We start from the raw sequence: 14844 nt of genomic DNA, 5'->3' as shown, positions 1-14844 counted from the left end.
CAGAAAGTGTAAAGTTGTGACCAAGGCAAACCGCAGAAGTGACGCCACGTCAAACATAAATGAATAAGTGAAGATTAAGGCAGTTATGGAATGGCATTACAATCAATGCAAAGCATGCAATGCAGGGCAAACAAAAGAGAGGAATTGTTAAAAAAACATGGGGTGACAATTTGTGAGTGACACAATAAAAAAACAGAAGGTGGTGTCTCACAAAAAGTATAAAAACCAATAGTCACTGGGATGTCTAGGTTAAAAAAATACATATATAAAAAACCCTAAAAAATATGCATGGTAAATACCATACAAACAATGCCAAACAGGTGTGTAAAATATATTGCAACCAATGCAAACCATACATTGCAGATAACAACATTTTTCATATCAGAAAACTACTACTACTACTACTTATCATTTCTATAGCGCTACTAGTTGACTGATAACGTGCAACATAAATAAAAGGATGAATACATCTTACAAAGAAAAAAAGGAAAACAAACACTGTACATCTGAATTGAAAATGGATGTGATAAAACCCATCATCTCAGTGAAGAGAATTATATTGGTCATATTCATTCAGAAATCAGACTCTTTTTGAAAGGAATTATTATTCTTTTCCTCGTATTTTAATTTTATGGGAATCTTATAAGGCTTGGTTACGAGGGGAATCGATTAGCTACACAGCACACAAGTGGAAACCCCTTCATCTTCAATTACAACAGGAAGCGGAAATTTAAAATACTTAGAATCTATGGGGTTCTTTTACAAAGCCACGGTGAAACGTGATCTGCGGTTGTGTGGGCACGTCTTTTTGGTGAACGCTGGGCCACTTTTTACTATGGCTGGGAAAAACGCATGAGCAAAAATTAAAACTAGCGCACGTCTATTTATGGCCTGAGCCCTTACCGCCAGCCATTGACCTAGTGGTAAGGGCACATGCACTACCTGCACAGTAACCATACAGTATGTGTCGTGGCTGCGCTGCCAATTACCACTGGGAACGCCACCCGCGGTAGAAAATAGAAAAATATTTTCTACCGCGGGATTCAGTGCGCACCAAACTTGGAATTACCATTGGGCGCATGCGCTATTTATTTGTGTGTTTGGGGAGGGGGTGAGGGTAAGGTATTAGGTGGTCATTTGAACAGTGGTAAGCACGAGGGAACAATCCTGTTGGTGTGTTCGTGTTTTGATTTGTCAGAGTTTTATTGGATTGTTTGATAATGTAAAAGCTGTAATCTAGACTTTCCTTTTGCTTGTTCTTGTTGTCATTATCAATAAAAATATTTTTACATAAGAATTTAATTGTGTTGTTTTTAGACTCCTGATGCAGGTTATTCAGCCGAAACATGGTGACCATGCCAGGTCTTTTCAATATCAACACATATAAACCCTTCCTGAACCCTTCAAGTGGTTTTATATAAGCAACAGTAACATGCTTCTAGTCAGACACCCCAGAACATCTACAAAAAAAGCGCACACTTGACTAATTGCCTTGCATGCGATTTCTATCACAAAGCTTGCAATGGAGAAAGAAAGACATTAACACACAGCTTTCTCCAGGGTAGAACGCAACTGTTTTATGCCTTAGTGACCTGCATCGGGTTAGGAGGGGATGGAGGGAAAACTGCATAGCTAGTAATTGGCAATGACAGGAATAGATTTGTAGCACGCTGCTCTACAGTAGCAGTCGCTAGCCTAGGCAGGCCTCAGACTCATACCCAAGCGAGCCCGGGTGCGTGGCCCCTGCATCTGACTCCGCAGCTCAGGCCGCAGGTGGAATTTCTTTGCCTCATCCACCAAGTCCCTGCATTGTAAGCTGCATCGAATCAATGGCTTGGAAAAGAAAAAAAAAAAACAAGAGTTCAGTTTAGATTCTCTGTGGCTCATTATAAGTACAGCAAGAGAAGATCAGCTGCCTTATACCAGAAGCTGGAATGACCCAAAGGACTGATGATAAAGCAGTTGAAAAAGAGCAGGAGGGATGCCTATAACTTCTGGTATTCAACTGCTTCTTACAGATACGTCACTGTGGAAAATGAGGCTATGAGGAGAGTTTAGCTGGTAGTGGCTGTGGGATCCACGTGACTGCAGTAGTGGGGAGTGCACATAGGATCCATGCTATTTTTGTACTGAGAGGGCAGGATCTTAGCCCAATAGCATGATGCATGAATTTGTTACCCCTGAACAGGACAGGGATAAATGTTAGAAAAAGTGCCAGCACAACAGATAGTGAATCAGAGGGCTGCCCAAGTGATAGATGGGACACTGGCAGTGGACCCCAGGGCTCCCCAAGTGTGATTTGTTTGTGATCAGTGCCAGCATACCTCAGTGTCTATCACATCAGTGATGTACCGTGGTGTGAGCAGTGGCATGCGCACATACTGTAGCAGCTCCGGCAACAATTCTTCACGCTCCTCCTTTGATTGCTTAACCCAGTTGATCACAGCTTCAAATACAGGCTCTTCCGAGTCCACCTGAGGATCACAGACACCCCATGACATTAGGAAGCATGAGAAATCATGAAAGCAGGGGTAATAAATACAGGCCAATATGAGGACAGAAAACTATTTACAGATACATAGGTAAAGCAATATGGAACCCCCCCCCCAAAAAAAAAAAAAAAAAACTAAGAAGTGCTCAAAGAGAAGAATTTGTGGCAACCATCAGACATCCCCAGACCTACAATCAAAAGGCTTAATGTCAGAAAACAGAGGCGAAGGGAAAAAAAAACAAGTAGTCTGAGGACCAACAGCATTACAAGGGGGTAATTCAATAAGATAATTCATACATGATGGGGCTTGATCAAACAGGATTTGGTGAATGAAAACGCATTAATTTGAAAGCTATTCTATCTCTTATTGGTAACCAATGTAGCTCATATAAAAGAGGAGTGGCTTTGGCGAAGCGAGGAGATCTACATATAAGACGAGCAGAAGCATTTTGAACTGTATGTAATTTTTTGAGAAGACCACCTTTAAGTCAAGCATGCATGGAATTGAAATAGTCAAATTTGGTGAGAACAAGGGATTGAACCAAAGTACGAAAGACAGATTTAGAGAAAAATGGCCCCAATCTCTTTAGCTTCCAAAGTGAGTGAAAGACACATAAAATCAACTTAGAGACTTGATTTTCAAGGGTGAGGAAACAATCTACTTTGACTCCCAAGATTTTCAATGATGTCTCAAGGGAATAGGCTTTGTTCTTAATAGTAAAGTTACTAAGATTCATAGGATGGTGAGGGTTAGTTATAATTAAAAACTTAGTTTTATTCAAGTTTTAGTTTGAAATTAGAAGCTCATGATTCCATAAGTTTTATCCCTAATCATGCGAGTTATGTAAAGTAATTCCTTAGAGAATGGGATATAAATGGTGACATCATCAGCATATATGTATGCCAAAAGACCATGTTTTTCTAAAAGATGACCAGGAGGTATCATCATAATCATCACCAACTTAAATGACCGATCTCTGCAACACAACAAAACTAAAGAACGTAATGGACATAACTCAACTCTTCCGCTGTACGATTCCCTAATGTGGCTGTGCCACATGAACTCTATCTTACCACAACATCACTTTGTATTTGTCCGTAAATGCCTCTCCAGCACTATGTAAGCCACATTGAGCCTGCAAATAGGTGGGAAAATGTGGGATATAAATGTAACAGATAAATAAAATAAATAATGTTAAACAAGATGGGGGAAAGAGGGGAACCCTGAGGGACCCCACAGCCAGAAGACCAAGTGGAAAAAAGTACACTTGATTGTTTAATTTGATATGACCTAGATCTTAAGAAGCCAGAAAAACCATTTCAGGACAACTCCACAGATTCCGTAATAGTCAAGAATATTTATATTTATTTATTGCATTTGTATCCCACATTTTCCCCACCTCTTTGCAGGCTCAATGTGGCTTACAATGTGTCTTATTAGTAGATAGCAGATTAGGAGATAACAGTTAGTGTTACATAAAGAATAGCATAATCGAAATTTAAACAAGTAAATATAAGTAGTAAACAGTATTTTATGATATGATCATATATTATGATCAACAGTATCAAAGGCACTAGATAAATCAAATTGAAGTATCAATATTTTGTTGCCAAAACTTAATTCTCTCCTAAAGTTAGCTAAGAGGGTGGTATGCACAGCTTCTGTACTGTAAAACCAGATTGTGAACTATGCAAAATGGCATGAAGCTGGAGATACTCCATAACTTGGCAAATGACAAGTCCTTCCATTACTTTAACAAGAAGAGGAATTGAGGCTACTGGCCTATAGTTGGAAACTAAACTTAGGCTAGTTTGGGTATTTTTAGGTATAGGAGTCAAAATAATATTGCCATTGTCAGAGGGAAAGAAACCTTGAGACAACTTCAAAGTAAGATTCAAGTGCAAATGATGTAAGAATAAATCAGGAGCTGACTTGAGGAGATAAGTAAGGCACGTATCAAGCAGACAATGTGAATTTGAATATTTGCTAATTGACCTGATCAGTAGTGATTGGATGGAAAACGGACCAGATTCTACCTGCTTGAGAATGAGGCAGTAAAGGATCATGTAAATAGAGGAAATAGTCTATAGATGAAGGGGTATTGTTAAGTTCTAGTCTGATTTTAGCTATTTTCTGTTTATTTATTTTTTTATTGCATTTGTATCCCACATTTTCCCACCTTTTTGCGGGTTCAGTGTGGCTTACAATAGTAAGTAGATCCTTTAGTCTTCCCTTTTTTTTTTTAACTTATAAGAGTTGTTCTCAGATTTCATGCTTTACACAGTTCAAGGTATATGTAAGAAAAGGCCAGAAAATTCCAGAACAGAGTGAAGACAGATTTATTGCCTGCCTTTACTGATTTGCAATGCAGACATCTGTTTGAGCCTTCGGCACTCTAACCACCCTTCCATTTCCTTTGCTTTCTCACAAATTCCTCCTTCTCTTCATAACTATTCATGATATACATAACATAAAAGAAAGGCAAAGAAGAGGTGCTAAAGCTTAGAACTACATTTCACAGCCAACAAAATAATACTGGATCTCAGAAGTGGCAAATAAAAAAATAAAAAAAACCCCCACAAGATAACAGACATCTACTGCCAGGTCCCCCTTATGAATACCAGAGGCCCCTTCATCCTCATCGCTCATACCCTGTATCCTGTGTCATTCTAGGGCCTCTCTGCTGTCTGCCCTGTCACCTTCCTCTCCTGTGTTTTGCTACCTGAATCTCATCACACTTGATGAGCTTCTCCACCTCTGTCTGCTGTAGGAGGATGAACTCTTCATGTTGTACCACCTCTGGAAAGTGCTTCTGGCTGAAGACCTCAGCTGCCTGCATAAGATCCACACAGTTATGTGTCTCTGCAAAATCCCGGATCCCCAAGCAGTTTGTTGGGTCTAACTGGCTCTCCAAAAATTCACAGCATGCTTGTTTCACACCTAAGGGAAAATCCAGAGGAACATAAGAAATTAGTACAGTACATCAGGCACCAAGGTGCTTCCAAGTATTCATTCTGCATAGCCTTGCTCCAATCTGGACCTGAGACGCCTTCCAGAAACCACCCCGCATGGCCTTATTCTAAACCCAGGCCCAAGACACCTGCCAGAAACCACCCCACATGGCCTTATTGTAACCCAGTAGTTCAGAGAGTTTCCCAATTCTGTAACTGTAATACAGAATAGAGTGGGTATTTTTTTGAATGGTGGTTTAGAAATGTGGCCTATTAAAACAAGCCAACCAGCCTCCATAGTCCCCATTCCAACCCAGGCCTGAGAAAGATTTCAAATAACCTCATTCCTCAACTCCCAATCTAACCTTGTGATGAATTATTCCCACATGGTGGGCAGGAAGAACTTTATAAAAGGACAATTATGTCAAAGTTGGATAAAAGGCACCTGTTTTATACGTACAACACCTAAGGAGTATGTTACTAAGCTGCATTAGTGTTTTTAACGCACCTGTAAATTTAAGGTGTGTTAAACGCTAATGCGCCTATACATTTCTATGGGCACGTTAGTGTTTAACGCGTGTAAACCATTTATGCGCGTTATAAACGCTAATGCGCCCACAGACCGCTTAGTAAACATAGGCATAAGTGTCTTTTTCAGGCACCTAGAATCAGCCCCAGTAAAACAAAAAAACAAACAAACAAAAAACAGGCACTGTGGGTCTGTTTGGAAAGAGGGAATGGCAAATGTATTTACAATGATGTGATATAAAGGCCTCCTTCACAGGCAGAAGAAGTGGACAGAGATTTAATTGAAGATATTCAAAATATAGTTGTGAAAGGGGAAATACTATTAATAGGTGATTTTAATATGCCAAAAGTACATAAGTATTGCCACACTGGGACAGACCAAAGGTCCATCAAGCCCAGCATCCTGTTTCCAACAGTGGCCAATCCACTGAGTGGAGGAGTGGCCTAGTGGTTAGGGTGGTGGACTTTGGTCCTGGGGAACTGAGGAACTGAGTTCGATTCCCACTTCAGCCACAGGCAGCTCCTTGTGACTCTGGGCAAGTCACTTAACCCTCCATTGCCCCAGGCACAAATAAGTACCTGTAAACAATATGTAAGCCGCATTGAGCCTGCCATGAGTGGGAAAGTGCAGGGTACAAATGTAACAAAAAAAAAAAAACAGCAAGGCAAACGATCTGCGAAATCCAACGTGGAAAATGAGCAAGCAGATCAGTGTATTATCCAAAATATTTTATTGAAGATACCGTATCTAAGACAGTTGGGCAACTGTCTTAGATACGGTATCTTCAATATAATATTTTGGATAATACACTGATCTGCTTGCTCATTTTCCAACAGTGGCCAATCCAGGTCACAAATACCTGGCAAGATCTCAAAAAAGCTCAATACATTTTATGCTGCTTATCCCAGAAATAAGCAGTGGATTTTCCCCAAGTCAATTTAATAATAGTCTATGGACTTTTCCTTTAGGAAGACATCCAGACCCTTTTTAAACCCTGCTAAACTAACTGCCTTTACCACATTCTCTGGCAATGAACTCCAGAGTTTAATTACACGTTGAATGAAAAATGTTTTTCTCCAATTCGTATTAAATTTACTACTTTGTAGCTTCATCGCATGCCCCCTAGTCCCAGTATTTTTGGAAAGAGTAAACGAACGAGTCACGTCTACCCGTTCCACTCCACTCATTATTTTATAGACCTCTATCATATCTCCCCTCAGCCGTCTCTTCTCCAAACACACAATATTCGAGGTGTGGTCACACCATGGAGCAATACAAAGGCATTATAACATTCACATTTTTTTCTATTCCTTTCCTAATAATTCCTAACATTCTATTTGCTTTCTTAGTTGCCACTGCACACTGAGCAGAGGGTTTCAATGTCATCAACGACAACACCTAGATCCTTTTCCTGGGCGGTGACTCCTAATGTGGAAGCTTGCATCATACAGCTATAGTTTGGGTTCCTCTTTATTTATATTTATTTATTTGTACTTGTATCCCACAATTATCCAAAAATGCATTTTGGTTCAATGTGGCTTACATTTAACAGTTGTTAGAGATTACATTGATTTAATTACATTTACAAGGTTGTATGATGCTGTGTTTTACAGTGGTTGGCAATAGCTATTAATGGATATGGAATAGTCATTGGGTTTCTTGAGAAGATATGTCTTAGTTCATTTTTTAAATGAAAAGATGCGTTACAGTTAGAGGTTGTGTTCTGTATTGTGCATCACTTTGCAGTTGCTCGCCTTAAATGGCATCTTAATTCTTGCAGGTCTGGTGTTTAGTGCCAATACACTCTCTGGCAGAAGTTATGAATATATGAAGTGACTTCCAGATGGAAGCATCCACGCAGCTCCTGTGCTTACCTTTCAGCTGCAGCAGGCAAGCTGCAGGCAGTAGTTCCTGCACGTTTTCCACAGTCACATGTACAGTCTCTGTATATACAAAGTCCAGGAGGATCTCCATGGTAGAGGAGGTCAGGCCTTGGATATCAACGAAAGACTTCCCCTTCTCAGAGAGCTGGAAAAGAACACAGGCCAAAAACAAGTTTATTTCCTGAGATGCCAAAACTGGGAGAGTAGGATGCATATGGACAGACATGTTTTGCATACAGAGGAACAGGAGTGGAGGCAGACACTTAACCTGTAGAGATGGATGAGGACAGGTGTTTAAGGACACAACCTTTCCACTGAGTTTAGACAGAGGCTGTGGAAAGCTTGGCCGTGATTCTTATCCCCCTGTATTAGAAAAGGGCTCTCCCCACAATGCCGTTCCCTTGACTTATTCATTTTTGTTCCTGTACTAGTCCAAGGTTTTCTCTATCAGTCCCCACCAGGCTCCCACTGCACCACATTAACAGCTCCAGTCATGCCCCCCCCCCCATCCATACCTCACTGGTGAACATAGCACAGAAGTAGTCACTGCAGGCAGCCAGCACGATGCGGTGGGCAGGGAAGTCCTTAAGGTCTACGCGCAGAGTGACATCACAGAGCGTGTTACTCTTGCGGAGTGAGTTCATGGCATTCAGGATGGACTTGGCATGAGAGCTGGTCATGATGTCTTTAGGGGCCATTGTGCCTTGATTGTAGCCACAGCAAAGCAAAAGAAGAAGGGCTCACAAATCAGTCCACCTCATACTGAGAGAGAAGAGAGAGTGCCAAAGAATGAAGCTCAAATATCCTGTTTGCTGCAGAGGTTCTCAAACATGAAAACCTCTCCTCCATCCTCCACAAAATAGGCCAGATTTTCAGGACATCCCCAATGAATATTCATCAGATATAGGGGTATACATTTATATATCAGATTTTTTTTTTGGCATATTTTGGCTAACTTAAAAACCAGAACTGCTGGGACTAGTGAAGGACTGGATTTGAAAACCCACCGTAAAGCCCATACAAAGGTATTTCATGAAAACTCATGTGAATCCTGGAACGTAGACCTGTGCGGAGAACCACAGTTGAAACCCACTCATTTAAAGAAACACTAAACAGCATTACTTCAGCCAGTAACTAGGGCAAAGGGTTTACTCCCAAATACACAAGGAGTGAGCAGACCTCACTTCAATGCTGGTATAGATCAAATAATGATGTAGCTATACAGTAAAGGCAGGAAATATGGAAATCAAGTGGCTTCATATCAGAGTGGAACATGGCACCAAAAGTCAATGATGGAGGACACTGGTTGACTGAGCTATGTTGTGACGTGACACTAGTGGGTGTAGTTAGTTATTTCAGCCATGACATCAGAAAACTTCAAAACTACACAAAATTAATACACATTCCCCTATCTTTTACCAAGAAGAAATATTATGATGGATTTACGGGATTAACATCTATGGAGGTCACTGTATATGATGTAAGGTGAGCACAGGTCTCCATGCTCATCAGCTGTCATCACTCACCAGATGCAAAAAGGACCAAAGGGGAATCTGGGAGACCTCATTTTGCAGACCTATAGATGTGTTAGTTTGGGGATAAGGGAGGGGACGGAACAATTTGAAACTGTAAAAAAACTAAAAACAATTAGAGAATACTTAGTTTCCTCTCAGCTTGAGTATGTTGTATTAGTTTTGGTGTTTCTCATGATTGCTAGGAGGGTCTATAGAGGAATATGTCCGTCATAACTTTGTCCTGTGTAATCCATGACGGGGTCAATATTCAAAAGGGTTTAACAGGGCAGGAGAGGTGCCACAGGCTAAGCACTGGATCCGATGTTCATATTTCTCATTGTATGTGAGGCCTGTTTTAATAAAGATCCATTCAAAAATGACAAAAAGGGAAACATGGACCCTGGCTCTGGCCCTTTTCTCATTTTATCATCATGTTGCCCTTCCTACTCATACCCTTTGTTTGTGTGACATGGTAGCTGTGGCGAAACAGTGGGTTTCTAAGCATGTGAACTGTATTATTTCATGAAGTGCATTTCCATTGTATGGCCAGCAGATGGTGACTTTTTTTTTGTAAAGCTGTTAAAAGAGTGTCAGTTTTTTCCCATCTAACCTCTGAGGTAATCTTTAATCTCAGAAAGGGAAAAGAGAGAGAAAGATCTCTTCACTGAGGCCCTGTGAGCAGCTTTATTTCCTGAACTCCCCAGGTACTACTTAAGTAGTAAACAAATGTTTAGTTAAATATTGATACCTATTTAATTTACCTGTTATTGTCTGCTAATTACCCGTGGAGGGGCATAATCGAATGAAAACGTCTATCTCCATGGGCGTTTATCTCCGAGAACGGGTCCGTGACGGGGCGGACCGAACCGTATTTTCGCAAAAAATAGACGTCCATGTTTTATTCGACAATTTGTGAGCTGGGCGTTTTTGTTTTTCAGCGATAATGGAAAATGAAAGCGCCCAGCTCAAAAACGAATAAATCCAAGGCATTTGTTTGTGGGAGGGGCCAGGATTCGTAGTGCACTGGTCCCCCTCACATGCCAGGACACCAACCGGGCACCCTAGGGGGCACTTTTACAAAAACAAAAAAAAAAGGTAAAAGAGCTCCCAGGTGCATAGCACCCTTCCCTTGTGTGTTGAGCCCCCCAAATCCCCCTCAAAACCCACTGCCCACTTTCCTCGACTTCAGAATGTAACTCCAATAGATATGTTGAAACGCTATATGCGTGAAAATTTATTAATTCCGGAACAGAATCTGCCTCCAATGTCTATGGTTTACTACATTCCTGGGAAAGGAACCCCGGTACCTGAAGCCCCGATTGATATTTCCTTGTTACTTGAAACTTCTGATACTGAATTGGCGACTGCGGCCACGCTAGTCGCCACAGTGGTATTATTACCAGATAAGAATTTGCTCTTTCGTTTGTTTTTCCGTAATAAAGATAAACCCTTTTTGGGTTTAAAAGTTTTACTTTTTCCTGATGTCTCTAAGGAGACTCGCCGACGAAGGAAACAATTCTTACTTCTTAGGCCTGAGGTGTTGCACTTGGGGGGTACTTTTTTTTTAAGGTACCCCTGCAAGTGCATAATAAGGTTTAAAGAAAGAAAATATGTATTTACACAGCCGTCGCATGTGTCTTCGCTTATAACCTCAGTGAAAATGGAAAAACGTTAATAATATTTGTGCTCTTCTTAGCAGCTTCTGTATAATCTTTATTAATTCCTTATACTTTGTCTCCGTAATTTTCCTGAAATCTTGGATCACATTTATGGACTTGAGTATAAATTTTCCTTAGTGAAGGTTTACTTTCATGTTTTTTTTTCTTTTTAATTACTGTATACTATACCTGAACAAGAAATGTCTTGTAATATAATGGAAAAAGTTAATAAATATAAATTAAAAAAAAAAAAAAAAAAAAAACCCACTGCCCACAAGTCTACACCATTATTATAGCCCTAAGGGGTGAAGGGGGGCACCTACATGTGGGTACAGTGGGTTTGGGGGGGGGGGGGGTTGGACGCCTAATAAGCATTAAGCAGCACAATTGTAACAGGTAGGGGAGGATGGGCCTGGGTCCACCTGCCTGAAGTCCACTGCACCCCCTAACAACTGCTCCAGGGACCTGCATACTGCTGCCAGGGAGGTGGGTATGACATTTGATGGTGAAAATAAAAAGTTGTGAAACATCATTTTTTTTGTGGTGGGAGGGGGTTAGTGACCACTGGGGAAGTCAGGGGAGGTCATCCCCGATTCCCTCTGGGGGTAATCTGGTCATTTAGGGCACTTTTTGGGGCCTTATTCGTGAAAAAACAGGGTCCAGGAAAAGTGCCCTAAATTCTAGCTACAAACGCATACTTTTTTTCCATTATCGGCGAAAGGCGCTCATTTCTGTTCGGGTGATAACCATGCCCCAAGTCCCGCCTTCACCACGCCTCTGACACGCCCCCGTCAACTTTGTACACTTCTGCGATGGAGTGCAGTTGAAAACGTCCAAGTTCGGCTTTCAATTATACCGCGTTATTCGTTTTTGTGAGATAAACGTCCATCTCCCGATTTAGGTCGGAACTTGGGCGTTTTTTTCGTTCGATTATAAGCAGGTTATTCATCTATTGTTCTAACTTGTTATGATAATAAATCAATTCCATTATTAGCTCTGTTTGTCCTGGACTGACTAAGAATCCTGGTGGTTTCTGTTTTGGGTCTGTGGGTGCTTTCTAGGAACTGTGGGATCCCTGGAAATGTGGCCCCAGTGTCCTTACAACCACTGGGGAATTAAATTGCGGGTGGGAGACTCGCCCAGAGGCAAGCGTAACCCAGCAGGTGGGAGGAAGGGTATGCCAGAGTAGAACATGTGCACAGGTAGTAGTGGGACTGAGCAGTGCTGGGACAGACCCTTTAGATGGCCGAAGAGTTAACCCCCCCCCCCAAGGTGGGCGTCATGTTCCCTGTTTACGCAAGGTATGGGTATCTGAGGATATGGTGGCCATCTTGGATTTGGGCATCTCCAGGATAGAGTGGCCATCTTGGATTTGGGCATCTCCAGGATAGGGTGGCCATATTGGATTTGGGCATCTCCAGGATAGGGCGGCCATCTTGGAGCTGGGCAGCCTCAGGAAGGAAGCCCATATTTGGGCTTGAGGGTGTCTCCGGTGGGGGCAGCCATCTTGAAGACAGCTGTGCATGTTTGGGCTTAATTCCTGTCCTATTTAAAGCCCTGCCTCCAGTCCTTCCACGCTTCGGCTTCTATTCAGTTTCCTGGTTAGTTGCAGTGCTTCTGGTTTTGCTACTATTTGCTGCCTGGTTTTGACCTCTGCTTGATTCTGGACTTGCGACTGTTTGCTGCCTGGTACTGACCTCTGTCCATTCCTGTCTCCTCTGCTGTCTGCTTCTGGTCCTCGTTTCTCCCGTGGCTAGGCCGGACTGCGTGGACTTTGTTCTGGACTCAGTTCTTCCTGCTGTTGGCTTCCTGCACCTGGGGGCTCAACCCCTGGGGAACGGAGGGTGACACAGGGGAACTCGGGGATGGCCGACAGCTCGGGGAGGAACTCTCCTCCATTGAGCACTGGGGCTCACATTCCTTCTCAGCGGGCTTGACAGTGGGTTCTAGGCGTTTTGTGACAGTAGTCCTAAAGTTAAGGCTGGAGGACTCCACCTTCCAGTCCTCTTTATATAAGTGCTTTATATAAGTGACAGGAAACAATGTTGGATATCCAGGATATTTAAGAATGTAAGAGTTGCCTTACTGGGACAGACTGAAGGTCCTTCCAGTTAAGTTTCCTGTTTCTAACAGTGGCCAATTCAGGTCACAAGTACCTGGCAAAATCCCAAAAGAGTAAAACAGATTTTATACTGCTTATCTTAGAAATATAACAACAAAGAATAAATAATGGCTAAACTTAGTCCAACAAAAATTTGTAAAAAACACACAACAAAAACTGGACAAAGTTCATGTATTGCAATAGGACCATAAACGGCTAGGGAGGTTATCTCATAACGTCAGAAGTATCCGTGTGTGCCAACTGTTGTTCTGGCTCACCGGTCTGTATGTATTTGTAATCATTGAACACCTCCAGCCAACCAATGGTACCCGCTAGTACTCATATGTGAAAAAAATTGCCTATATATTGTTCATTAATTTCAGGAAAAAGGCACAACAATGTCCGTGGGTACCATTGTTCAAAAATTCAAAAATTAAACATTATTGCAATTGATAAGCAAGTAATGCACAAAATCAACTTAAGTAAATGAGCAAGTAATGCACAAAATCAACTTAGCTTGTAAGCTCCCAGCGCTGTCTAATAACTTCAACGGCTGGAGCTCATCGGGTTTCAGTTTAGGTTAGTGAAACCTCTTTAGGCAACTCCGGTAATCTGATAAGCCCGACAGGACCCTGTTTCGCGGTCTCTTGCTTTGTCAAGGGCATATAGGTCTAGAGAACGGAGAACAAATAGTTAGTATTAAAAATAACATGAATAACGCTTACTTGTTAAGTAAACCCAGCGTTAGGACTCACAGCAGCCTGAGTTGTTGTCGGTAAATCGCCAATCCAAGATGGCGACCGCGTTGTAATTATAAGCTTATTAAGCTCCGCCTCTTAAGGTCACGTCATAATCAGCTGTTCGTAACAGTCAGTAAATTAAAAGAAACAGTTCCAATGGTTGAACACAGATCCAGAATTTCTGCCCGTATGATTGGAGCTCCGCTTGTCCAACATTGTGTTGCAAACCAACATACGATTGAATCCCTACGATGCATGGTGATTGATTGTATTGTGCCTAATGCCCGTGGAGGTAACATTAATAGACTCTTGTTACAAAAAGAAACCCAATGGATTTTTCGCCTGAATACAGTGGCGCCTCAGGGCTTGAACACCTTTCTCCATTGGAACTGTTTCTTTTAATTTACTGACTGTTACGAACAGCTGATTATGACGTGACCTTAAGAGGCGGAGCTTAATAAGCTTATAATTACAACGCGGTCGCCATCTTGGATTGGCGATTTACCGACAACAACTCAGGCTGCTGTGAGTCCTAACGCTGGGTTTACTTAACAAGTAAGCGTTATTCATGTTATTTTTAATACTAACTATTTGTTCTCCGTTCTCTAGACCTATATGCCCTTGACAAAGCAAGAGACCGCGAAACAGGGTCCTGTCGGGCTTATCAGATTACCGGAGTTGCCTAAAGAGGTTTCACTAACCTAAACTGAAACCCGATGAGCTCCAGCCGTTGAAGTTATTAGACAGCGCTGGGAGCTTACAAGCTAAGTTGATTTTGTGCATTACTTGCTCATTTACTTAAGTTGATTTTGTGCATTACTTGCTTATCAATTGCAATAATGTTTAATTTTTGAATTTTTGAACAATGGTACCCACGGACATTGTTGTGCCTTTTTCCTGAAATTAATGAACAATATATAGGCAATTTTTTTCACATATGAGTACTAGCGGGTACCATTGGTTGGCTGGAGGTGTT

The 14844-nt window shown here is 41.6% G+C and overlaps 1 protein-coding gene across 1 annotated transcript in view; it reads right to left on the bottom strand.

The window, feature by feature from the left end:
• The window catches only part of KLHL12 (kelch like family member 12), a 63012-nt gene that overhangs the window by 35569 nt on the left and 12599 nt on the right, over positions 1-14844 (bottom strand). The window contains exons 2-6 of the mRNA XM_030221320.1: positions 8371-8617; positions 7847-8000; positions 5215-5432; positions 2325-2474; positions 1719-1833 (exon numbers count right to left, since the gene is read on the bottom strand). Coding sequence (XP_030077180.1) covers positions 1719-1833; positions 2325-2474; positions 5215-5432; positions 7847-8000; positions 8371-8553 — 820 coding nt within the window. The 5' untranslated portion in view covers positions 8554-8617. The remainder of the gene's footprint in view (positions 1-1718; positions 1834-2324; positions 2475-5214; positions 5433-7846; positions 8001-8370; positions 8618-14844) is intronic.

Source organism: Microcaecilia unicolor, chromosome 12 (assembly GCF_901765095.1).
Source record: "Microcaecilia unicolor chromosome 12, aMicUni1.1, whole genome shotgun sequence".
Taxonomy (NCBI): domain Eukaryota; kingdom Metazoa; phylum Chordata; class Amphibia; order Gymnophiona; family Siphonopidae; genus Microcaecilia; species Microcaecilia unicolor.
Note: the sequence above shows the minus strand (reverse complement) of the source record. Positions and strands in the feature narration are given on the sequence as shown.